Source organism: Cricetulus griseus, chromosome 7, assembly GCF_003668045.3.
Source record: "Cricetulus griseus strain 17A/GY chromosome 7, alternate assembly CriGri-PICRH-1.0, whole genome shotgun sequence".
Lineage (NCBI taxonomy): Eukaryota > Metazoa > Chordata > Mammalia > Rodentia > Cricetidae > Cricetulus > Cricetulus griseus.
The window spans coordinates 120585601-120609193 of record NC_048600.1 but is presented as its reverse complement, the minus strand read 5'-3'; the positions used below and the strand labels follow the sequence as shown (position 1 = coordinate 120609193).

The following is a 23593-nucleotide window of genomic DNA, read 5'->3' as shown; positions in this document are numbered from 1 at the left end:
CATGTATATACAAATAAAATAATTAAAGAAAGGCCAAGTGTGGTGGTGCATGATTTTAATCCCAGCACTTGCAAGGCAAAGGCAGAAAGATCTCGATGACTTCAAGGCCAGCCAGGGCTACACAGTGAGACCCTGTCTTGAAACAAACAAACTCTACCCTGTAATGCAGGGTTTGTGAATATGATAAAAATATATTAATGTATATGAAATTAATATCATTAATTTTCTAATTAATAAATGCTCTACTTTTTTTTTTTCCCTTGGAACTCAGCTGCAGCAAACTAGAACCTGGTTTTTGGTCCATGGAAGAGACTCTGGGCAATGAACCTCAAATTTTTTTGACAGCAGTAATTAATTCAACTGAACAGCCATGCTCTGGGTAAGTTCAAAGTCGCTTGAAATTTCTCTAATGTTACATGTTTGATATTTAAAGGTAGCACAAATGTTGTCTTTGCAATTTTACAATATAAAAAGAACCACCACCACCACCACCACCACCACCACCACCACCCCCCCACCCCCGCCTCAAAAGAACTTTTCCCAAAATACTTGGAGTAAAAGTGACAGTCCAGTAAAGTTGTGCTGTACACATCCTACAGCTTGAAGACCACCTGAAAACATGCCATGAAGGAACAAGAGCCCAGTGCTTGGCTGTGATCCCTGGTGCCACATGATGAGGACCCAGAACCTTCTGAACTTTAGGCCCTACTTGTTACTCTGTCAGTCACCCACCTTCTACCAAGACCAACTTCCAGGCCAATGACTTTGAGCCTGAGTGCGAAAGCAACAAAGGAGAGCTGTACAGCTACCTTCAGTTTTGCTATATTTAAAGAAGTTTACCTGTTCCTAAATTTAAATGGCATAGACTAATGAAAATGCCAGGTTTCTTGGGTTGGGGCTAGGGTTTGAGCAAGTGGCACCAACAGTTTTCTTGCACTAAATTCTAACTACAACCCTCTAATCAATTTTTAAAAGTTCATATGAGGTCCTGTTATGTAACACAAACTGTTTCTGTGTAAATACAATGAACAGAGACTAGAAATGAAACACATACCACACTTCCTTCACCTTCCTGTGACAACAGGACCTTAACTACAGGCTTCCTAGCCTATTACTCCCTTTATAAAGGCTTCCTTGTGAGTTTGCCTACTGCCTGACCTGACCCTCAGGACACCCATTCTCTCTGGAAAGCAGAAACTGGAAGAGAGAATTACAAAGCCCCTGATGAAACAGTGACGCCAGTGTTGAAGCCTGTGTGGTCTCTCAGAAGCACAGGATTCTGCAATTCAACTCTTCCTCATTCAAAATGATGTCTCCTTTGAATATGAGCTAGAAATTCAATCAGTCTGTTTTAGATGTGAGCCAATAATGCTCTATGTCAGTATATGTTGGCTTTTCCTCACAAAGTTGTGCTTTCTGTTTTAACATTATTACAAAAAGAAAATCAAACTTTTCCCCTCCTGTAGATTCATCATAATAAATAAATGTAAAATTTGCTCTATTTTCTTGTAAAAGAAATCAACACACTATAAACTATCAACCCTGAATTCTAAATAAATGTTCAAGAGAATCAGACCAAGAAAACATTAAAGTCAGTATGAAGCACTAAGATACCTCTGCATTGTTATAAAAGGCGGTGCTATTTTTTTCTTGTACATCTTCCCCTCGTGCTGTGAAAAACGTGAGTGGGTAGAAGTCCTTGTGTGCTGGCTGCTTTCCACTGGCCATCAGTTTACCCTCATAGAAAAGCTCAGAGGTATAGCTGCAGAGGAAGAACAGAACAAAGGAAGCTATCAGCCAACTTAATTTCACCTGCACAAAAACCCGATGACTTCTAATACTAATTTATGCTTGCAATTAATTTTTGTCCAAACACTGAATACTCATGATGCCAATAATTTCCCAGAAATAATGACAGTGGTAACAGAGCAGGTTCCTATGACACCATTGCTAATGCATTGATTTTGTAAGAAATGAAGGCAGAGCACAAGAGAAACAATGCACAGTCACTACAGCTGAGACCTCTGTTCTTCGAGAAAATTTCCTGAGCTGTTTTCTTAGTTAACAATGTAATCCCACTCATTCGGATCACACACTGCCATGCGTCACCTAACAACCCTTCGGTCAACAATGGACCCCATGGCCTAGACCATAATTGAAAGTCTCCTAGCACATCCACAACACAGCACCAAGAGGTCCCCGCCTCTGCGGTGATGCTGGTGAAGACACACAAAGGACATTGATGCACAGTGTGTCCTATTCCAAATGACTACACCATTGCTTTACGAATTTACTGAGTTTTGCTATTTCAGAGTGTATCCTTCCACCTTCCAATGTTTGAGTGCTGGAGAGATGGCTCAGGGATGAAGAACATTGGCTGCTATTCTAGAGGTCCTGAGTTCAATTCCTAGCAACCATATGGTTGCTCACAACCATCTATAATAGGATATGATACCCTCTTCTGGCATGCAGGCATACATACAGAGCATTCATACATTAAAAAAATACATAAATAAAAACGTGTCTATAAAGCTGTCTGTTCAGCGGCCTCATTCATCTCATGTTTACCAGGACACAGGAGACTAATTATACTGTTTAGGTCTGTGAAAAGCCTTCTATGATGTTCACAAAATGGCAAAATGCAGTTCCCAGACTGCATCCTATGATGCAAACACAAAAATACATACTTGGATACCATGCAGTCTCCAACTGTAAAGTGAACACACCTCGCTGAAAAACACACTGTCTAGTGTGAAACTCATCATTGACTGCAAATGGATGGCAACCATGACAAAAAATTACAGTGTGAGATGATGACTGGACACCATCTATGCAACTGCTTCCAGAGAGACCTAAGGTTTCCACAGGCATGACAGAACAGATATTACTAAATTATGGGAAGCTTTTGCAGAGTTGGTTTCTGGTGTGGGTGTTGACTGGAAAAGAGAACTTGGAGATTTGAGTTGGCCATGCTCTGCTCCTTCAACTGGATGCTGACCATAACTCAGTCACCCAGGTGTCACATAAGGGAGGACTCTTTAAACCATGTATACAGTATTTAAAAGGAGTCAGGTGTCAGGGTTTTTCTCCTTTCACTTAAAATAGATAATGTAGGCATTTTCATAGAGATTATGTATTAATTTGTAGAAAAAGTTATCATGACCAGTAAAACTTGGAGTTTTAGTACTCAAACTGCATTATTTCTTATGAAGAATCACAGCTCTGGATTTTGAGGTATTCTTTTAAAAACACAAAGTTAGGGACAGTCTGTAACACTCAGAGACCACAAATAATCCACCTAAAGTCACCTGTGCCTGGCCATGTGTGCGCTGGCCGGCTTCCCTCCCACAGCCCACAGGCAGCGAGGCAGAGGGGACAGCTAACACTTACTTGATGATAGCCTCATGGGAGCGGTAGTTCTCACAGAGGAGGATCCGACATGGGAACTCGGCAGGGTAATGCTCGTAGAGTCGATCAAGTAAGGAAACATGAAGGTTTCTCTCCCTGGCAAACTCGCTGTAAACAAAAGGACTGAGCTGTAACAGACAAACAAATACAAAGAAAATTTAACCAGATAGATAATTAGTGTTTTTGAATCTGTGTATACAGTCTTCTACATTAAAATTTCTTAGGTATTTAACATGCTGAATGCTGGACCAAAACCCCAGCCCGCCCCCCCCCCCCCCCCCCCCCGCCAAAGAAAAAAAGTCACTCATATTGCCCACAAACCATTTTACAAATAAAAGGGACTAGACAGCCGGGCAGTGCTATTTATTGAAGCAGCAGAATTTGCTATATAAAAATATTATTGCCGGGCGGTGGTGGCACACTCGGAAGGCAGAGGTAGGCGGATCTCTGTAAATTCAAGGCCAGCCTGGTCTATAAGAACTAGTTCCAAGACAGTCAGGGCTACACAGAGAAACCCTGTCTGGGGGGGGGTGGGGGGGCCTAGAAAAATTCATACTAAGTGTAGTGCAACAACAGGGTCTGGAGTTTCTGCAGTTACACAGAGCCCCTCCTGTACAATTTAAAGAGTGCAAATCAGTTACTTCACCAAAACCAATCAATTGCTTAAAATAATAAACATGGGGGCTAGAGAGTTAGCAATGGGTAAAGGTGCTTGCTTTCAAACTTGATGACTGGAGTTTGGTCCTGAGAACCCCATGGTGGGAGGAGAGAACTGACTGTTGCAAGTTATCCTCTGACCTCCACATGCACAACATGTATGTACAGGCACGCACACACACTAAATAAATAAATAATGTTTTAAAGGGTTTACTTTTAAAATAATAAATTCAGACTGCATGTTGTAGCACACACTTGAATCACAGAACTTAGGAGACTGAGGTCAAAGTGTTTTGAGGCTAGCCTGGGATATACAGTAAAGCTTTGTCTCGATAAGTAAGTGAATGAATGAATGAATGAATGAATGAATGAATGAATCTAACTCATAAGATATTTGACTATGATGAAAAAATATTAGTATTAACATTAATAATCAACAACTTTTTCCCCATAATGAAATCTACTACTCTACGCTACAGGTGCTGGGGAAACAGCTGAGAGGCTCAAAGCACTCACTGCCCTTTCCGTGAGTACCAGGTTCAATTCCCACGCCCTCTTCTGACCACCACTGGCATTGCATGCACATGGTGCACATAGATATACTCCACTACACACACATATAAAATAAATATTTTTTAGATTAACTTTTACAAACTACAGAAAGGGTTATGTAACTAGCCTGAAGTCCATAAATAAATGCTAAATATAGTAGGAAATTTTTCTTTTAATTAAAAATACAACCAGCCTCCTCCATCTCCTTAAGTATAAAGAGCCACTCTAGGCTACACCTTTTACTGCTAAAAGTCACACTTAAGCTACTTCAGGCAATAGACGAGCATAAAAGTCCTTCTGTACACTGGCACCTTTCCTGGAAGACTCAAGCCTGTTCTGCAGACCCTCAACCCACTGAAGCAGCAGGATAAGCTCCAAACAGCATGACAGACAATGCCACAGACGGACGGCTTCTCTTTTCATATGTAAGTATGCAAATCTGGCATATTCTTTGAAACTGTGACTATAATTGTAATTGTATGCTTTATTTCACATGATATTAAAAATTTAACTCTTCACAGAGAGATGTTAGAAGTCGGGAATTACAGAAGCCTCGGCAGACTCTGCTACTGCACCCTTTGTGTTCACCTGTCACATCCTCAGCTGCTGCGACCCCTGCCCACCCCACTGTCTCCCCACTGCTGCCACAAGAAGACGCCTTTCCTGCCCCATCACCAGTTTTACCCCCTGCTTACCTTTAGAACAGAGGCCAAGTCTAGTTAGATAGGAGCCCTAGAAAGGAGCCCCTATTCTGGTAATAACTGGTATTTTAGAAAACAGAATATTAAACATCAAAATGTAACTTGCAAGACAGTGACTAAGATGCCGCCTACCTGCATATGATCACCAGCCAAAACAATCCGTGTGTTTTTAGTTGCTAAGGCTAGAGGCATAATGGTCTCACACTCCATGGCCTGGGCAGCTTCATCTAACAGAATATGTGTAAAAAACCCTGGAAAACAGTGTAAACAACACACATCATAGCAGCAGTACAGCAGGATGCTTCCCACCAATCCAGGGAAAGAGTTTCATTCTTAATCCTAGAGCCATGAGTACTTTAAGGCCATCCTCTATCTAGACAATCTGCTTAAGACATGATTTTTTTTTTCAAAAGGTTAGAGGCTGGAGAGATGACTAAGCAGTTAAGCAAATGCACTGCTCTTCTAGAGGACCTGAGTTTGGTTCCCAGAACCCATGTTGGATGGCTCACAACTACTTGTAATTCCAGGGATATTTGATACCTTCTCTCTCTCTCTCTCTCTCTCTCTCTCTCTCTCTCTCTCTCTCATATACAGAGTACTAAAAATAAATGTTTTTAATCTTTTTAAAAGAAAAGATCAAAAAGAGTGACTATTTTCTTTTGTTACCATTTTTTTCAGGAGCTTCATAAATCCTGAAATTGTTGTCTACTAGAAAAGGGAGAGGCAGGGAGATCTGAGCTTGAGGCCAACCTGATGTACAGAGTGAGTTCCAGGACAGCCAGGGCTACAAAGAGGAAACCCTATGCCCAGCCCTTCCAAGCTACGCCCCCTCTGACCAAGCAATGCTACAGCATCTAACTCTCTGTCTGCAGGATCAGTGTGCAAGGTCTCAGCATCAAGTGAGGAGGAGGTTGGCTGAGTAAACATTCCCCAACTAATCTCTCAAAGAGCCTTATTCACAGTGATGCTGCCATTGTGCTGTCAGCTCTGAAACACACCCTGGGATTGCCCTAGCAGCCACTTAAGAGCTATAGGCATGTAGAGGAAGTCTTATCCCATGGGGGGACCTTCTCATTTTAGCTACTAATCCCAGGTTAGCCACCTCCCTTAACAATTCTTAAGCCTTTCTAAAATTAAAACTAGACTCAATAAGGAAAAGAAAAAGGTTGGCTTCCATTCCTTCATTTCAGATAAACAGAGCTTTTAATCTTAAAGATGTTAAAGTATTGCCCAGGGACTCAGATTTGTCATGGCTTTAAAGACAATTCCAACAGGAGACAGGAACAGAATAGGTAAAGTCAACAATTATAGCAGAGCAAATGAGAACCCTGCTAAATGATCTAATAAAGTAATATGATGACCTCATGGTCAAGTTCTACCATACTCGCCATAACTTGTCATCTTAGATTTCTGTGCTCATATAAAATTAGATTGAGCTGGAAGCCTGGTACTTGGAAGGCTGAGGCAGAAGAATGTGAGTTTAAGGCTAGCCTGGGCTACATACTGAGTTCAACACAAACACAAATAAAAGCAAGACCCTGTCTCAAAAACACAAAAATAAAAAGTAAATAAGAGTGATTTTTACATAGTCCCAGCATGTAAATACAAAGATCTCAGAGCTGGAGAGCTCCAGCACCCAGCAGTGAAGAGGTCTGCACAATGATGAAGCCTGGAACTCGGCTGCAGCACCCACATAACAAGTGGGGCATCTCACGATGCCTATAACCCCAGCCTCAAAGAGGACACAGGAAGAGCACTCGGGCTTGGTGGCTTTCGGGCAAGGCTTTCGGTCTAGCCAAGACAACAGGGAAAGATTCTGTCTCCAAGGAATAAAAAGAGAGTGATGGAAGAAACCCTTTTCTGGCTTCCACACCCACTCAAAGACACACACACCCACACCCACACACACACACACACACACACACACACACACACACACACACACACACACAGAGTCCAAATCTGGATTCTTCATGTGGTCATTAGTTAACAAAAGACCACCTGGCTAACTAGAGCACAAACGGAATGGCAGTCATGAAGCTGACTACACTGAGGGCTGGCAAATGTTTTTCAGTCAAGGGCCAAAGAGTTCCTGTCCCTGTTGAAGATCCCTCCTCAGCTTTGCACCACAAAAGCAGTCGAAGACAAGAAACAAGTTAACAAATGGTATTGGCAGCTGTACTCTGTGCAGTAAAAGAGACACCTGACCAGATATGGCCCACAGGATAGCACTTCCCAAAGCAGCGCATATTCTAAGCCTGGGAGACAGCCACCTGTGGTGAGTGGGCATACCGGGGTCAAGGTCCAGCTGGCAGAGGTACTGGGAAGTATTCAATGTGACCACCACCACTCGATGTTTCAGAACGTCTTCCTTCTGGGGCATCTGAAAGGTGGAATGTGCGCCTGAGATCAAACAGTACTGATGCACAACTGGGTGGACAGTCTTCACCCAGCGATTTCGGAAATACACCCTACAAGAGAAGACCACACTTCCTGTTAGGAGGTTCACAATAGCAGATTATTAAAACACTGTGCCAAAATTTAACAACTAAGTCTCATAATTATTCATACCATGTAAGTTTAGAATTTTAGTATAAAATTTAGTTTTAAAAATTAAGTTTGAAACCTTCCATTCTTGAATTACCTTTTTCAATTATTGTCTTACAAAAATGTACTTAATTCATATTTTAATTACATATGCTAATACAAACCATGAAATTATATGCTTATAACATTTTTAGTTTAGAGCAATTTGCAATAATTTTACTTTAGAAAAGTTCTTAAAACTATTTTTAAAAAGACCTCTGCCTAGGCTTCTGAATATAGATTATATTTTTGAATAATCAAAAACTCTTTAGTGCAAATCTTAAGAAATTTCATCTTTCAAATAACTACAGTGGAAATTCTGAACAGGCCTCAGCTACAGATGACTCTGATCTGATTGATGTACAGATGCAACCTAAACTTCCAGCCTCCACCATCCCACATGAAACAGATCTCCCAGCTGCTGACTACGATACAGCACAGGGGCAGAGGGCACAGGGCTTGGGAGCAACCACAAAGGCTTTGGCTTTACTCCCAGTTTAATGAAAAGCCATGAGACTGGACAGGGCAGTCGTGATGACTCATGTCATTAAATGACAACTCTAATCTCTGGGCAGAATCCACTTGGGGAGAGTTAAGGGGTGGCGTACTGCTCAATGTTTAACAAGCAGATGGGGGTAGGGGCTCCAACATTAGCTGGCTTCTGTGATATAAAAAGCTACTCCCAGGAAAATATGTGCTCATGACAGGCCCTCATAAGCTCATACATTGATTCTAACCCAATCCCGAGTGAGGCGGACATGAAAGCAGGGTACAGAAACAGCAGATAGGCAGTCAGGAGGTTAATGCCAGCATCTGGACATGAAATGATGGTGGCTTGGATAGCAGTAGAGATACACAAATTGGATTCACTAGATATTATTAAATATCTAAAACAATGCCAACAGAATTCTATGTCTCATTTTTGTTTTTGAAACAGTCCGAGATCATCCGGGCTGGCCTCAACCTCACTACACTGTGGATGGAGTATAATCTACACTCCTGCCAAGTGCTGGACTACAGCTACCTGCCTCTAGCTTTTGAAACGAGATGAACAGGAGTAGTGTTTACAAAGGTGGAAAAAGAAATAAAATAAATGTAACATTGTTCAAATCAGAGTATTAGCATTGGCAAATGATGCTTTTTAGGTCATTATCCAAAATACATCACAGAGAATATAAATGTAGCTCGGGGATAATGCCTCAAGACCCTGGTTCCTAGCACCACAGGGAAGAAATAACATACCTAAACATATATGAGACAGCAATTAAATATTTATGTATTCCTAGAAACAAACCAATTCATATATTACATAGGATTCAGATTAATCCTTAAAACAGAAGATAGTCTGGTATATATAATTTTAATTCACTGAAGTCTTGTAGATGTAATAAATTCATATGAAATAAGCAACTAAAAATGTCACTACTAGTCAGGTGGCAGTGGCATGCACCTTTAATCCCAGCACTCAAAAGGCAGGGGCAGGAGGATATCTGTGAGTTCCAGGACAGCCTGGTCTATAGTGTACAACCTAGCTGTACACTGAAATCCTACTCACAACAGGAATTGTCAAAAACTGATGATTCCTCTAAAAGGAAGGAAGGAAGGAAGGAAGGAAGGAAGGAAGGAAGGAAGGAAGGAAGGAAGGAAGGAAGGAAGCTGTTTCTTTAAAGACTACCCAAAATGATAGCTGCCTTCAACTTGCCTGGACAGCAACAAGTACACTTCCTCCAGATGACTGTCCCACTCCACTCTGACATTGCCAGGGTCAGAAACGTATCCTTAGACCCACATGCAAAAAGAAACTGCTTTCCTGGTACTTCTCTTCCTTGCTTTTGTTTTTATTTGTTTGTTTTGTAACTCTGAGACAAAATCTCCTTACGTAGCTCTCAAAGACTCCTGATATAGACAAGGCTGACCTCAAATCTGCAATAATCCACCAGCTTCCACTTCACAAGTACCCGGATTACAGCCATGTGCCACTCCCCATCCAGCTTTCTATATTCCTTTTTCTTTAATCCCTAAATTCTATTCATTTGTTTATTTGTTTATCCATCAATGTAATCTAAAATGTTGTCTAAGAACTCCAAATACTTAGCCGGGCGTTGGTGGCACACGCCTTTAATCCCAGCACTCAGGAGGCAGAGGCGGGCGGATCTCTGTGAGTTCGAGGCCAGCCTGGTCTCCAGAGCGAGTGCCAGGATAGGCTCCAAAGCTACACAGAGAAACCCTGTCTCGAAGAAAGAAAAAAAAAAAAAAAAAACTCCAAATACTTTAGATTCTGTTAGCAACTAGAAGAAATTTCATGGAGTCTAATCCTAATTATGTGTGTTTATCCATACTTACGACTACATTTACTCACTAACTATTCTATTTCCCAGGGCCAAGTCCACACCACAGGCCTGAGAAGCAGCCAACTTACACCAGCCTGCCTTCCTAACAGCTTTCTTCTCTGTAGACATTTGGTGCCCTCTTGTGTTCATCTCTCGAATTCCAGAACAACTCTAGTAATGTTGATATTTCCTTTGGCTAGGGGTATGGCAAATGGGTAGCCACTTGCTTGGCATGGCCAAGCCTGGGAGGTTCCATCCCAGCACTAACCAAAGAAGAAGCAAAACCCTCAGAGAAGCTCATCTTCCTAGAGCAGTTAGTCATTCTAAGCCTATCTCCCAAATCTATCATGGTTATTTTTCAGTAGGAAAAGTATCAACTAAAGACACAAATCATCTTAGGCTACAGCTGCAAGTTAGCACCTTTCCTAGAGAGGAAAGCTACAGTAAGTATGTAGGGAGTTGTAAAAAGCAAACACTCAAGGAAGCTAAGTGGTTTTCCATTTTATTCTGTTTACTAGATGAAATTTTTTTTCCATCTTGGACTCAACAACTCTGAGAGCTAAGAAAAAGTGAGATCTCTGCTATTGGACAAGCTTCTACATTTGGACCACTCTGACTACACTCTACTGGAAAATCACTTTTTATTACACATAGGGACACGTGTCAAGGTGGATCCTCCCAGCCCAAAATAATTGCACATGGAAAGGCTATATAACCTAGAAAAATGATAGAGCCAACTATCTCAGACAGCAAATACCTATGCTAAATCTACCAAGTCTGGGGTAGGCCTTCCCTCAACTGTTTTGTTTTTGTTTGGTTTGGTTTTTTGGAGACAGGGTTTCTCTGTGTAGTTTTGGCTGTTCTGGTACTCGCTCTGTAGACCAGGCTGGCTTCAAACTCAAGAGATCCACTGCCTCCTGAGTGCTGGAATTAAAGGTGTGTGCTGCCACCACTGGCTTCACTCAACTGTTTCTAAACCAAGAACATCATGATATTCAAATTGTCACATTTTCTATGCAACACACACACACACACACACACACACACACACACACACAAACACCACCACTACAAGTAAATAAAACAATCAACTCTTCTTAGAGTGAGAGCACTCGGAGTAAAATGTTAGCTTCTCCACTTTCACTGTGAGGTCAGAGGTTCAAATCTGCCACCTAGCTGTGAAAGCATCCTTCAGTAAACACCCTCATCTTCACTTAGGGAATGAGCAGTCAGTAATTCATTATTACACATAACTGGATTCCACTGCAAAGGCATGTTAGCAAGCCACACCACTGTTCTTTCAAAGGGTTTTGGTGATGGGAATTAAAGAATTAAATAGCATAACTTCATGTTTCCATGCCTGGACTCAACTAGAAATTAGAGCTTAATACATTATGGATGAAAGTGTGGTTAGAAATTAATTTTAAGCAATAATTAATAATCATTTGAACAACCTGTGCCATGACATATTAGTTTGCAAAATGGCATAACTAAGTATTAATTCATATAACAAAAGCAAATGGTATAATAAACAACTATTTATGATTCTTTAATTGTTTTCTGAAGAAAAGGATTTTTATTCTCCCACAATGTATATTTAAGTATATTTTAAGTCCATATATAATCACTGGACCTTTGACACTGTGTCTCCAACATGACAGCAAGAAGTCCCGAATACATCATCACAGTACTGCAGAAGTGTGACGGACACATCATTTTAGTGCCTCGTGCTTCTCTAACATGCAGTAAATGACCACAGCAAAAACGACTCTGGTCAAGAGCTGTCACTGCATGACTACTCTGCTGTGCAAACCGTGCTAAGAATTTTGATCAAACTCAATTTTATTTAAGCTAATCACTTCTACTCCGACTGTAACAATAGTTTTACATGAGAAACTTAAAAAAGGATGTCTTTCTTTATACATAATGTTTCAGAAATGGTCAACAATTTTTACATTTTGCCTTAATTCAAGGCTTTCTTTCAATGACATAACCTCCAAATGCCAATGCACAGTTAATGCTTTAGGTGTTTCCAAAGCCTCTAAAATCTTTACAGACACCTTTTCTTAAGAATAACAAAGAACGATACAGATACAAAATAAGCCTTAAAAATACCTGAGAGGTCTTGCCTGGGGATTGCCTGCTTCTACATATGGATGTAAATAATCCTTTATGTAGAGGTCAGCAGCACTATTAGAATGGGTGCAAATGAGAATCCTGCTGAAATAAATGGTGCAAATAAAAAGAATGACACAACACGAAGCTAGTCAAGCAGTATATAATACCAAGAGAGCAGTGGCCGTCTTCTAGTCCATTCCCCTCACCCTGTGCAAACTCCTCACCGGGACCCAGATGCCATTAGGAGAGTGTGCTACTCTAAGCTAAAGAGGAGTTCCCCAAAGTAATTTTTAAATTACTTTGCAATAAACACTTTAAACCCAGCTCTTTGAGTTCTAACATATCCCATCCCTTAGCAGACGGCTATGGTACAGACTATCATTGACTACACCGCCAGCTTCTAAAACAGCATATTCTAAGAGAATACAAACTTCACTGCTCTGAGGTCTTACTGTTCCTTTAAGGATTAAGACCCGAATAAACTGTCTAGCTGGCCTTCATCCTATCTCTAAAACAAGAAGAGAGGCTGTGCCTGGCTAAGGAGATGGGCTCGCCTCCTCCGGCTCACCTAGTCTCCTGCTGCTGCAGGATGTGCTTGACGGCCTGAGCCAGAGTGAAGGTTTTGCCTGTCCCATAGGGTCCGATGATGAGAACGGGTGGCAGCTGGATGGAGAGTGGAGTGGTGATGGCCAGAACAGCTTCTTTCTGTTTTGCATTTAGTCGAGGATCCAACTGCTCATCCCATTGTCTGTAGAAAATTCAAGCGTGCTATTTTAAACATGCACATGAGTATTGTCAGTTTTTGCTGATACTACATCTACCCAAGCAGCACAGAATCTACAATAACCAACACAAACTCCAAAACCTCTCCAGATTACTCAAGAAAGGCAATGTAAGGTATTCTGCCATGAATCAAAACTAACCTGTGTTAGATACTAATATAAAGAAATCAAACACTTGGAGTCTATCTGCCGGCAATATTTCAAAATGCAGAAAACTGTTTCCTATGCATAATGAGGAAGCTGCCATTTCCTTCCCAGCAAATCGAATGCAAAAAACCAACTATCTAAATTTCTACTGCTGACCTATTGAAAGGTCTCCAGACAAATTTAGAACACAAAGAAAGTGGAAAAAGCCGGGCGTGTTGGTGGCGCACACCTTTAATTCCAGCACTCGGGAGGCAGAGGCAGGCGGATCTCTGTGAGTTCAAGGCCAGCCTGGTCCACAAAAGCTAGTTCCAGGACAGCCTCCAAAGCCACGGGGAAACCCTGTCTCGAGAGAAAAAAAAAAAGAAAGTGGAAAAAAATCTGCATTCCCCTGGTTAAGAGATATCAAAGCTGATTAAGTAGCAGATTGATAAAAATCTTGATTAAGTAGCAGGTTTTTTCTTAAAGGGTTTTATTTTCCAGTATTTTCACGCCCAAACCATCCACTTAGCTCCTATCATCCCGAGTGAAGAACACCTGTTGCAGTGGCACATGGCGTGTGTAACTCGATCGATCCGGCGAGTGCCCATCCCGAGACATGGTTAAGATTTGAAGCTTACAATGGACACCAGATGCTGAGACAGATGAAACTAAATAACCAACAGTATTCTTCCTCACAACTCCAAATGCCAAAGACTGCACCGACTAAAGTAAAGTAATGACAATGTAAACCAAAACAGGAAGGGTGTGTGAAGACAGTCCTGCAGACTGCCAAGTATGTTCAGAATGACCCAGACAGGAGAACAGACTTGAGAGCAAAAGTCCGTCTCAGTGAGGAAAGCTGAACTGCACTTAGACTTCTCACATATGCATACTGGCCTAACAGTCTGAGATGCTTAAGAACTGCAACTGGTCCACTGTACTAAACTCAAACCAAGGAGATTCTTTAATTTGATATAAAATCTTAGAAAATCAACTTGGAAAATAAAACATGCCACTACTTATTTATTTTTCTGAATTTGACTTTGTTAACAGTAGAAGGATAAAAGGACTCTGTGGCATGGACTACACAGAGCATCTTACTTCAGAGTCCCTCTTCAACAGCCAGCTTCTGCACTCAGCTCTTCCAGTGCCTAGCAACACTACATCTTCTATTTCTCTAGGTGACCACCATGCCCAGACCCAACTGAGGCAGACATCAGCATGGTTACCCCCAAATCATCCCCAGCACCCCTTTCCTTTGCCTTCATGCTCTCCTGAGCCTAGCTTGCTGGAGACCCAACTCTGGCCAATCTGATGTGGGAAGAAGTCTCTCAAACCAGCTTCTATGGATATTAAAACAATAACAACAAAAGCAATGCTCACTAGTTTGGGTTTTTTTTTAAGTCAATAAAGCCCTTCTCATGTTGGTGCTCCTCTAGCTGCAAAGAGCATGTGGCAATAAATCCCAAGTGGCCATCACATAACCAACAAACAACAAGCATCAGAAAACAACAGCAAACAAAAAATCCCAACATGTTGTTCTAGGCCAGGAGGAAAGTCTGTGACTGCATTGATGGCCTCTGCCCTGATCCTGGCTACCTGCCTCTGGGCACAACAGCAGGTCAGCTCAGAAAACTATTTCATACACCCACATATGGCACTGCAGTTACAAGATCCCCTGCCTTTCATACCCCTTCATCTGTCTACAGACGTATGACTTGGCAATAGACAGCTGTCTTAAAGCCAATGAGACCGTGCATATGTTTACATGAACTAAAACACTCATCTAAAGCTGTTTGGAAAAATAATTGAGCCACAAAAGTTCAGTCCACCTTAGTTTCTAGTTCTCTATTTTCTGATAATTTTAGGAAACGACATTACATGAATAATATACATTAAAAAACAAAACAACACATAGTACTCATTCCCATCAGCATGAGTTACAGAATGCTGTAGATAATAAGACTCCATAAATTAACTTCAAAGCTAAGAAACAATTCTGTAAATTAGTCCATATCTTTCCTTCAATATGGAACTCATTCTGTTTATCAACTGTTTCCAGAGCAGATCTGAAACTTTATCGATGCCAGTCATCTCTGTAATTTCTGGTAATGAATAATGAATATCTAAAGAAAACCAAAACCTGAAAGCAACTATCGTTATTGTACCACTGCTCAGTAAAAGAGTGACCTAAACATGGATGCTGCAAAGCACTGCTTCCATAGTTGAGAATGGAATCTCTCTGAGCTTAGTCTCAGGGAAAAAAAAAAAAAATGGAATAAAAATCCTTTTATTCCCAACACTAAGTTAACTCAAAGCCATTTCTTCTCTGGCCCAATGCATTCCTGCAGTTAGTTTAGAGGCTACATGCTCAAGAAGGACTTCTCAGCTTCACCGTCTATCTACACTCCCTGGGATTCCACAAGAGTTTGGATGGCTACTGGCTTCTCAGGTCCTAGTCACAGGGCCTTCCACTACTGTCCCTACGGCCATGGCAAGCCTGGTCCTGCTTAAAAGCATGCTGCACAATGGCTTCTTGGCACTTCTGCAGTTAACTGTCAGTACTGTTGGACACAGTGAGCAAATCAAGTCAGGATGCCAAACTTCATTAGGGTCCCTCACATCCGAGCCGAAACTTCCTCTAATTTAGACTTGAAATTAATATTAACTTCAACGTATAAGACTCTCTTGATTCAAAATAAATAAGACATGGTCTCATACTTTACAAAGCTCAGAGTCCAGGAAAAAGTTGAACTGCACACAACTGATGAAAATGAATTTAGAGAGACCATGCTGGAAAGCACAGAACTGCCACAGAAGAGTGAACGCTTAAGCTGCATGTGACTCAAAATGACCAAACGGGGGTCTTCAGAAGGCTGCCCCTGGTCAGAAACTGTTTAGCAGAGGAAACCATGCAAAGGTGAGAAGAGACAAGTGATAGACACACAATGAAGACACAGTATTTGTAATATTTCTACAGGAATAACAAAAAACATAAGGAGGCAAATAAGTACAGGAAGGCACAAATAAATGTCAAGGCAGCTAGAGCCTGGGGGCTGAGACAACAAGAGACAGCCCTGGGAGGGAGTCAGTGAGAACCTAGGACAGAGCTCAGAGTCGGGCTCTCAGACTGTATCCAGAGATCTGCACATGATGAAATGCCATGGTTGGTTTAAAAAACTAACTTTGGAAGAAGTATTTGGGTAGGACCAGACAACAGAGATACAGACAGCAGGATGGAAGTTCAACAGAATGCCACAGTAATAGCTCAGGCCTAACTTAAGTACCAGATACAAGAATACAAAGAAAGAGATGTGTGCAAAGAAGCTCAGCCAAATGAGAGCTGGGATGTCCCCGGGTTCTTAGAAGCAGACTTTCAGGACAGAGAGCTGCAAAGACACAATAAATGAAGAATGCTGGAGACATGCAGACTAGTGCCTGTTGAGAAACTTGGCAATAAAAACAAGTGGGGAAAGGCAGTAATGGCAAGCTTGTACTTGTGTTTTATTCTGTTTTTAGGAGCAGAAGCAACGGAACGTTGAGTAGACTTGTATGTGCAACTTCTAGGCCTAATCCGTAAAGATGTACCACCTGGTCCTCTGTGTTCACTCTGTACTTGTCAACATGCAGGGGCCCTTGGAAATCAATCACTAAAGATGCCAGAACATCCATCAGTAGGAAACAGGGCCACCTCTGCCAGGTAGGCACCCAACCTTGTCTTTATTGTGTAAAGCCACTTAGATACTTTTTTAAGGTCAAGTGAGCTAGGAAGGCAGGACTTAATGGGACAGTAATCAGTGACAAAGATGAACGAATACTCGCAAAATTGTATATTCTTGGGACAAACCAGCAGTACTTTATTTAACTGCAGGTGGGGGTGACAGTTAAGTAGATCATTACCTGTACAGCCCCTAACTTGACAGCAGTTTCTGAAGAAATATCCTCCCCCTCCACTTTGTTAAATCACAACATCATCTACGTCCCAAAGTTGTTGTATAGATTTGAACCACTGCTGAAAGGTCATGGTTACCATGTTAGAATTCCGTTTGGAAAAATCCCTAAGCTGCTCAGTATTCTATCAAACTGAGACCACTGAGAGAAACTGCAGGACTGAGAGAAGCCATAGATCTAATTTACAGTCTGAATGCCAAATGTTTCATTCATCTCCTGATGAACACAGACAAATTTTCTAACAAAATTTGAGCTGAGTGTACTGGCTTGCACCTGCAACCCCAGCACTGGAGAGGCTGAGGCAGGAGGACTGCTACAAGTTAAAGGTCAGCTTGAACTACATAATAAGATCCAGTCCAGCCTGGCTACAGTGTGAGATGCTGTTTTAAATAAAAAAGGGGGGGGGAGCACCAAAGAAGTATGCTTGAATACAGGCATTCAATTTAATATTAACAAGCTTCTTTTTCTAAGAAATCTCTTTTCATACCTGTTAGGACTCCAAGGTATGGTAGGAGTCATACTGGTGTCTGGAAACAAAACACCATTGTCCTTAATCCTGTCTAGTGCATAATGCATTTCACAGAGGGGTAATCGATTCAATTGAAACTGAAGCTCAACCTGAAACACAAAATGAACATTTGTAAAACAGCTTTTACAGCAACATCGATATTGGCAGTACACAAAAATACCTCAAGGAGACAACAGCTTGCAGGACAAGTTAGTTTCTTTCAAACTACGATCATATCCTAACAATACTTGGTGTAGAAAACACTGGCTGTGCTTGTTAGGTACTGTAACAAGCAGCTGCCATGGATGACCTCATGTGATCATACTGACACAGTATACATGCTATTACTGACCTCATTTTACACAGTAAGAACTAAAACCTTATAAATGTTAGATAAGAGTATCTGAGTCCACCACGTCCATGAAGAACACTTTTGAAGAACAAGTATGTAGCATCACATGTTGAGTGAAAATCAGCCTTATAACCCGGTACAGACTGACTAGGAATCATGGTCCACTAAGTTTAATATTTAAGAAGACAGGATAGCTTTCCAGTTAAACATGGCAAACTGAGCACAGGCTTCACCTAAACACCATTAATGCAAACAGAAGGGAAGCAGACATGGTGTTGATCCCATGGCCCTGGATGTAGCAGCTCCCAAAACAAATCTGCTCTTCCTTTGCTGATGCCAATGTCTAATCAAGAAGCTTTGTGCGACAGAAACATACAACATGCTCCTTACATTCAAAGGGCGGCCAGAGTGGAATTCTAACCACCCAGGTAAGACTTCCACGTCAAGTGCACTGCTGGTTGGGTGGAGGGAGAACAGGCAGCAGCCAGAGGCAGCGGCTAACACTGGGGTGAACACACTCTGAGGAAGGCACTGCCTGCAAACATACCTGTGCGTCACAGTCAGGCCGAAGATTAAGCTCTTCACAGCATTCCCTGGATATCCTTAAAAATATATAATCTTTTGTTTTTTCTTCAATAGTAGCTTCATAAACCTTCTCTTTGGTTCCCTGGGTCTGTACTAGCTTCTCTTTAGGGACTGGCAATAAATAAACAGCATTGACTTTGGTCATCACCAGTCGTCCAGCCAAAGTATCTTCAGAAAGGGTTTCAGTGAGCTTAAAACGACCGAAAAGTTGTCCATTCTGAGCATACTTTGCACCCCCAGAAACTCCAGTGAGCATGAAGCTTGCTAAAATCTGCAATTGCACTTTAAGGTTGAACCTAAATCAAAAGGAGAAAACTAGTTTGAGTATTTCTCATCAAAACCATAAGACCTGGAAAAATACAATATATTTGAATTTTTTATTCAGACATAAATATATGGAAATGTATCAATTCTATTGTACTGAATTACCAACTCTACATACTATAATTTTTCTCCCCTAAATCCAAGCTGAATTCAAGTTACACAAGCATACTTAGTTGTGCTAAAGAATATGGATTTTTTTTAAATGACTAAGTGTGGCCCCTGAGTGGGCTCAGTGGGTAAAGGCGCCTGCTGCCAACTATGGTAACCTGAGTTCGATTCCAGAACCCATGGAAGTAATAAACTGACTCCTAAAAGTTTGTCCTCTGACCCCAAAATGTGAATCTTTCAGACTCAGACACACACGCACATGCACACGCACAAATAAATAATTCTTGTAAATCTAAATAAATGACAGGTGATGTTTAATAAAGTGAAATATGTTGACTAATAGGAAACATGGTTGAGAGAATTAAGACTTTAAAACCACCTAGGCTAGGAAGAAAGGCAAACTTCAGTGGACTTTCAGCCGAGGGTTTACCAGGTAAATCTTACCAAAAGAATCTAACCATTAACATGAAAGTGAAGTAAAACTGCCCATTTGACAGCCTCTGTCCAGCCCTTGTGTCCTGTGTCTTTAGAGAGAGCTTCATATCATGAGAAGGGCTAGGTCACTAAAACTCACTTAGGTTGGAAGAGACTGCCTCTAACACATGGCTGCCTGACAAGACCTCTCCATTGCTAAAGGTCATGTTCAGGCTTCACATTGTCTCCCTTCTACCTTGCAGTCACTCTCCTCTTTAAACTCCATCATCCACGGGCTTCTGTAGAGCCACACCCTACAGGGACTGTCTGCTACCTGTCTAACTACCTCCATTTCCATCTGAAATCAGCCGCCTTCTCAAAGTCCCAGTGCGCCCCTCATCTTACTCTCTAAGGACACCTTTGTTCCTGTATTCTCTGTGCCCAGATGTGGAACACCAATTAACCTCTGACCCCTCCACCATTGCTCCAAATCAGTGTTTCCAGGAATTATGCAAAAAGGCTCCCCCATTCAGTTAGGTCTCCAAGCCAGAAGCTGAGTACATCAACTGTCTGTCTCACCAGCTGCCACTCCTCTCACCACACTATCACAAAGCCCTGGCTCCTACTACTGGTGAAGTCCTTTGCAACTCAACACTGTCAACCTGGATCACTATATTCAACTTTGAACATGGCTTTCTGTCTCGAATCTATTCTGACCAGAGGAAACTGTGCAGCAGCAAAACAAAAGAAACCCTGTCTCATAAACAAGGTGAAGAGAGAGATCCAAATCCTGAAGATTGCCCTGGAGCATCACACACACACACACATACACACACACACACACACACACACACACACACACACACAGAGGCACGCGCGGCACCTGACAGGTAACAACAGAATGGCCCAGCACATACTTGAAATATGAGCACTCAGGAGGAAAGGGGGAAGGTTGACAAGCTCAAGGCCAGCCTATGCTACACACCAAAAAGGGCCAAGGTGTAGTCCCAGAATAATGAAAACAAAATGTACTGACCTGGCACATTTAATATGAGACTTTTTCTATCACATGTAACCAACAAATAGAGTGGCACAATGTACTTTTACGTTTTCACTTGCTCTGTTTTTTGGATATGCCCCTAATGAGTATCCTGCATCTATTATTAATGATAAGACAACTTGCAGGAAAAAAACATATTGGCTAGACTATATCTAAAGGGAGAAACAGTTATAAAAATATAATCATGTCTCATTGAGTTCAATTTTGAAGATTCATCTTATTTTACCTAACCAGTTAAAAACTACTTTCAAAATAGCAACCTTTTTTTTCCCCTTCAGTTTCCAGGTTTTTTTATTATTATTATTCTCTATTATTATTATTTTTAATTACTCATATTTACATATCCATCCCCCATTCCCCTGCCCTCCCATCCTCCCATGTTCACCACCCAACCCAACCCACCTCCACCCCACCCCACCCCCCACCCCCTGCGACTCCTCCCCAGGGATAGTGAGGCCCCCTACCAAGGACCTTCAAAGTCTGTCACATCATTTGGGGGAGGGTCTAGACCCTCCTTGCTGTATCTGGGCTGCAATAGGGAATGGGCTCCCAAAGTCCATTTGTGCTCTAGGGATAAAAACTGGCTCCACTGTTAGAGGTCCCACAGACTGTCTTGGACTCCAAAATAAGGTTGTTATCCAAAATAACAACCTTTTTAATAGTTTCACTCACTCACACTTTCATTTAAGACTATTCTTCTTACATTAACCAAATAATCTTTTGCTTTTAGCTCTTGACTGTAGAAAACACTTATAAATTGCTATAAAACCAATTCAAACTATTTTCCCTCTATCTAAATCATTTCATTCTTCAAAGAACTTTCGAAATATGTGGCTTACTTCCATTTTTGTACATTTATTGAACGAATATTCCTTAAGTGCTTGCTACAGCCTGAACTCACTGTAAAATGTCTCAAGAGCGGGGCTGGTTTCATTCTCCAAAAGTGTGCACAAATGGCCCCAGAGCAGACATTCAGTAAGGTCTTGTGAGAAAGAGCCATGTACTAAATAAACGCAATTCTTTGATTTTTTTTATTTGTTGCAACAGGGTTTTCCTGTGGATCCCTGGCTGTCCTGGAACTAGCTCTGTAGATCAGGCTGGCCTTGAATTCACAGAGATATGCCTGCCTCTGAGTCCCCAGTGCTGGGATTAAAGGCATGAGCCACCAATGCCAGATTCCTAAACACAATTCTTAATAGCACTTCCATTAAAGATAGAACACAGAGTGCCAAGGATGCTGGTTAACACCTATAATCCTGACAGTCAAGAGGCAGAAGTTCAAGTCCACCCTGGCCTACATATCTAGGTCAGCCAGGACTTCATAATAAGACCCCGTTTCTAAAGTAGTTAATTAGTTAAATAAAAAATATAGCTAGTGAAGAACAATTATTTTAATACCCATCTTCACTTAAGCATGTCTCCATTGTAAAATTAAAAATGTCTCTAAAGGGAGACAAAGGAGAAGAGGAGTGGAGGGGAGGGGAAGAGAAGGAGGGCAGGGAGGAGTGGAGGGGAGGGAGGAGGTTCTCAAAGAACTTACTTGCTAACTTCTTTATACTGGGCTATCTCCTCAATATAAAGCAGGTCGTGCAACCGTGACTGATAGTTAGCCTTGGTCAATGATTTGTCTAAAACAGACTGTGTAAACAGCTGGTCAGCAGAAAGAGGAATTTGGTATCTGATCAGAAGGCTCTTCTCCAAATCAGTAGTTTCATTAGGTTCAAAATCTACAATAGTCTTAGAAGAAGAATCCCAGCGCTTGGCTGTGGTTACCAGCTGCTGTTTTGCATGCATCAGGTATTCAAGATCTAAAGGAAAACAAGAAACACATTTACAAAGGAAAACGGCATTAAATTCTCAAGTGAATAAATAAGTACTTATTTTTGTAAAAGAATTTCATATACTAGAGCTAAAATTCTTAAAATAAAACACAAAACTCATTGAGAGCGTACTTTCCCCATGTCTGATATATTTTTGGCCATTTAAAAAAAAAAAATAGCATTGTTAGGAATCCATGTAAGAACACCTTTTTATACATTAGGCTAGGTCATGCCACCAATAGTTATTTTGGGGTTAATATTCAGAACTTGAGTCAAGAGATGCCTGACCTGCAGGAGACACTGATCAATTCCTTGTACCAAGTGATGGTTAACAGTAACTTTCCTCCTCATCCTGCCAGAACCTGCCCCATAAGAAAAAGAGAGGACCCAAAGTCCTGAAAGTCTCAATTTTTGCTTGTGTGGCAAAGCACAGGGAAGCTGTCTGAACATCACCTTGCTACGAGCAGCAATCTGTTAGAAGACACGGATGTACAACACTGCCAACTCCTTGGAACATGTGATAGGAAGTTGTGTGAACGCCACTTCCCAAAAGGTCATGTATAACTCAGCAAAATTATACTGTAATCAGGGCACAATGTCGAAACCAGGAATGTAAGGTTCTGCATCTTTAAAAGAGATGTAACACAGACCAGCAAAGATGAGAGCCACAAGAAGCTCACAGTGCACTACCTGAGACTTACTGGGTGGAGTGTGCCTGCCCAGAAAAGCAAAACTTAGCCAACAGGCAGAAGTTGTCCAACTCACTATATCAAAACGGTTCAGTTTTGATATAATAGAAAGACTTTCCTACTTCAGACAGAGCTCAGGGGAAGTCACGTCAAGCTGTCTCTGAATTAGAACAGATGTGACTGCAACCTCCATTCAGTTAGTAGTTTGGCAAGTTTATTTATTGATTATTTTGTGGTACTAGACATCAAACACAAAGCCCAACATATTCCACCACTGAACTACACCCCAAGCTCTTGTGTTGTAACCTTATATGCAAATATGCATTATAAGCACACATGCAGTCACTCACAAAGAAATTTCACAACAGTAGCAAGTATCTTAATACCTTATTGTTTGTTTTGGGGTTTTTTTATCCTATTATCTTAATAAAAATATATAAGGGCACTAATTTCTACCTTTTGATCCTTGTGAAAGCATTTTTCTAAGAGTGTTGCTATTTCTCAGACAGCAACATAAGTACA

General features: G+C 41.3%; 1 protein-coding gene across 7 annotated transcripts in view; it reads right to left on the bottom strand.

The window, feature by feature from the left end:
* Positions 1 to 23593, bottom strand: part of Helz (helicase with zinc finger) — a 128380-nt gene that overhangs the window by 51349 nt on the left and 53438 nt on the right. For 6 of the 7 annotated variants that reach the window (XM_027425844.2, XM_027425849.2, XM_027425846.2 and 3 more), the window contains 9 exons: positions 22103 to 22370; positions 18619 to 18952; positions 17699 to 17829; positions 12921 to 13100; positions 12350 to 12454; positions 7611 to 7789; positions 5451 to 5569; positions 3391 to 3536; positions 1615 to 1762 (listed from right to left, as the gene is read on the bottom strand). In XM_027425844.2, coding sequence (XP_027281645.1) covers positions 1615 to 1762; positions 3391 to 3536; positions 5451 to 5569; positions 7611 to 7789; positions 12350 to 12454; positions 12921 to 13100; positions 17699 to 17829; positions 18619 to 18952; positions 22103 to 22370 — 1610 coding nt within the window. The remainder of the gene's footprint in view (positions 1 to 1614; positions 1763 to 3390; positions 3537 to 5450; positions 5570 to 7610; positions 7790 to 12349; positions 12455 to 12920; positions 13101 to 17698; positions 17830 to 18618; positions 18953 to 22102; positions 22371 to 23593) is intronic. The other variant, XM_027425847.2, reaches the window with a different exon arrangement.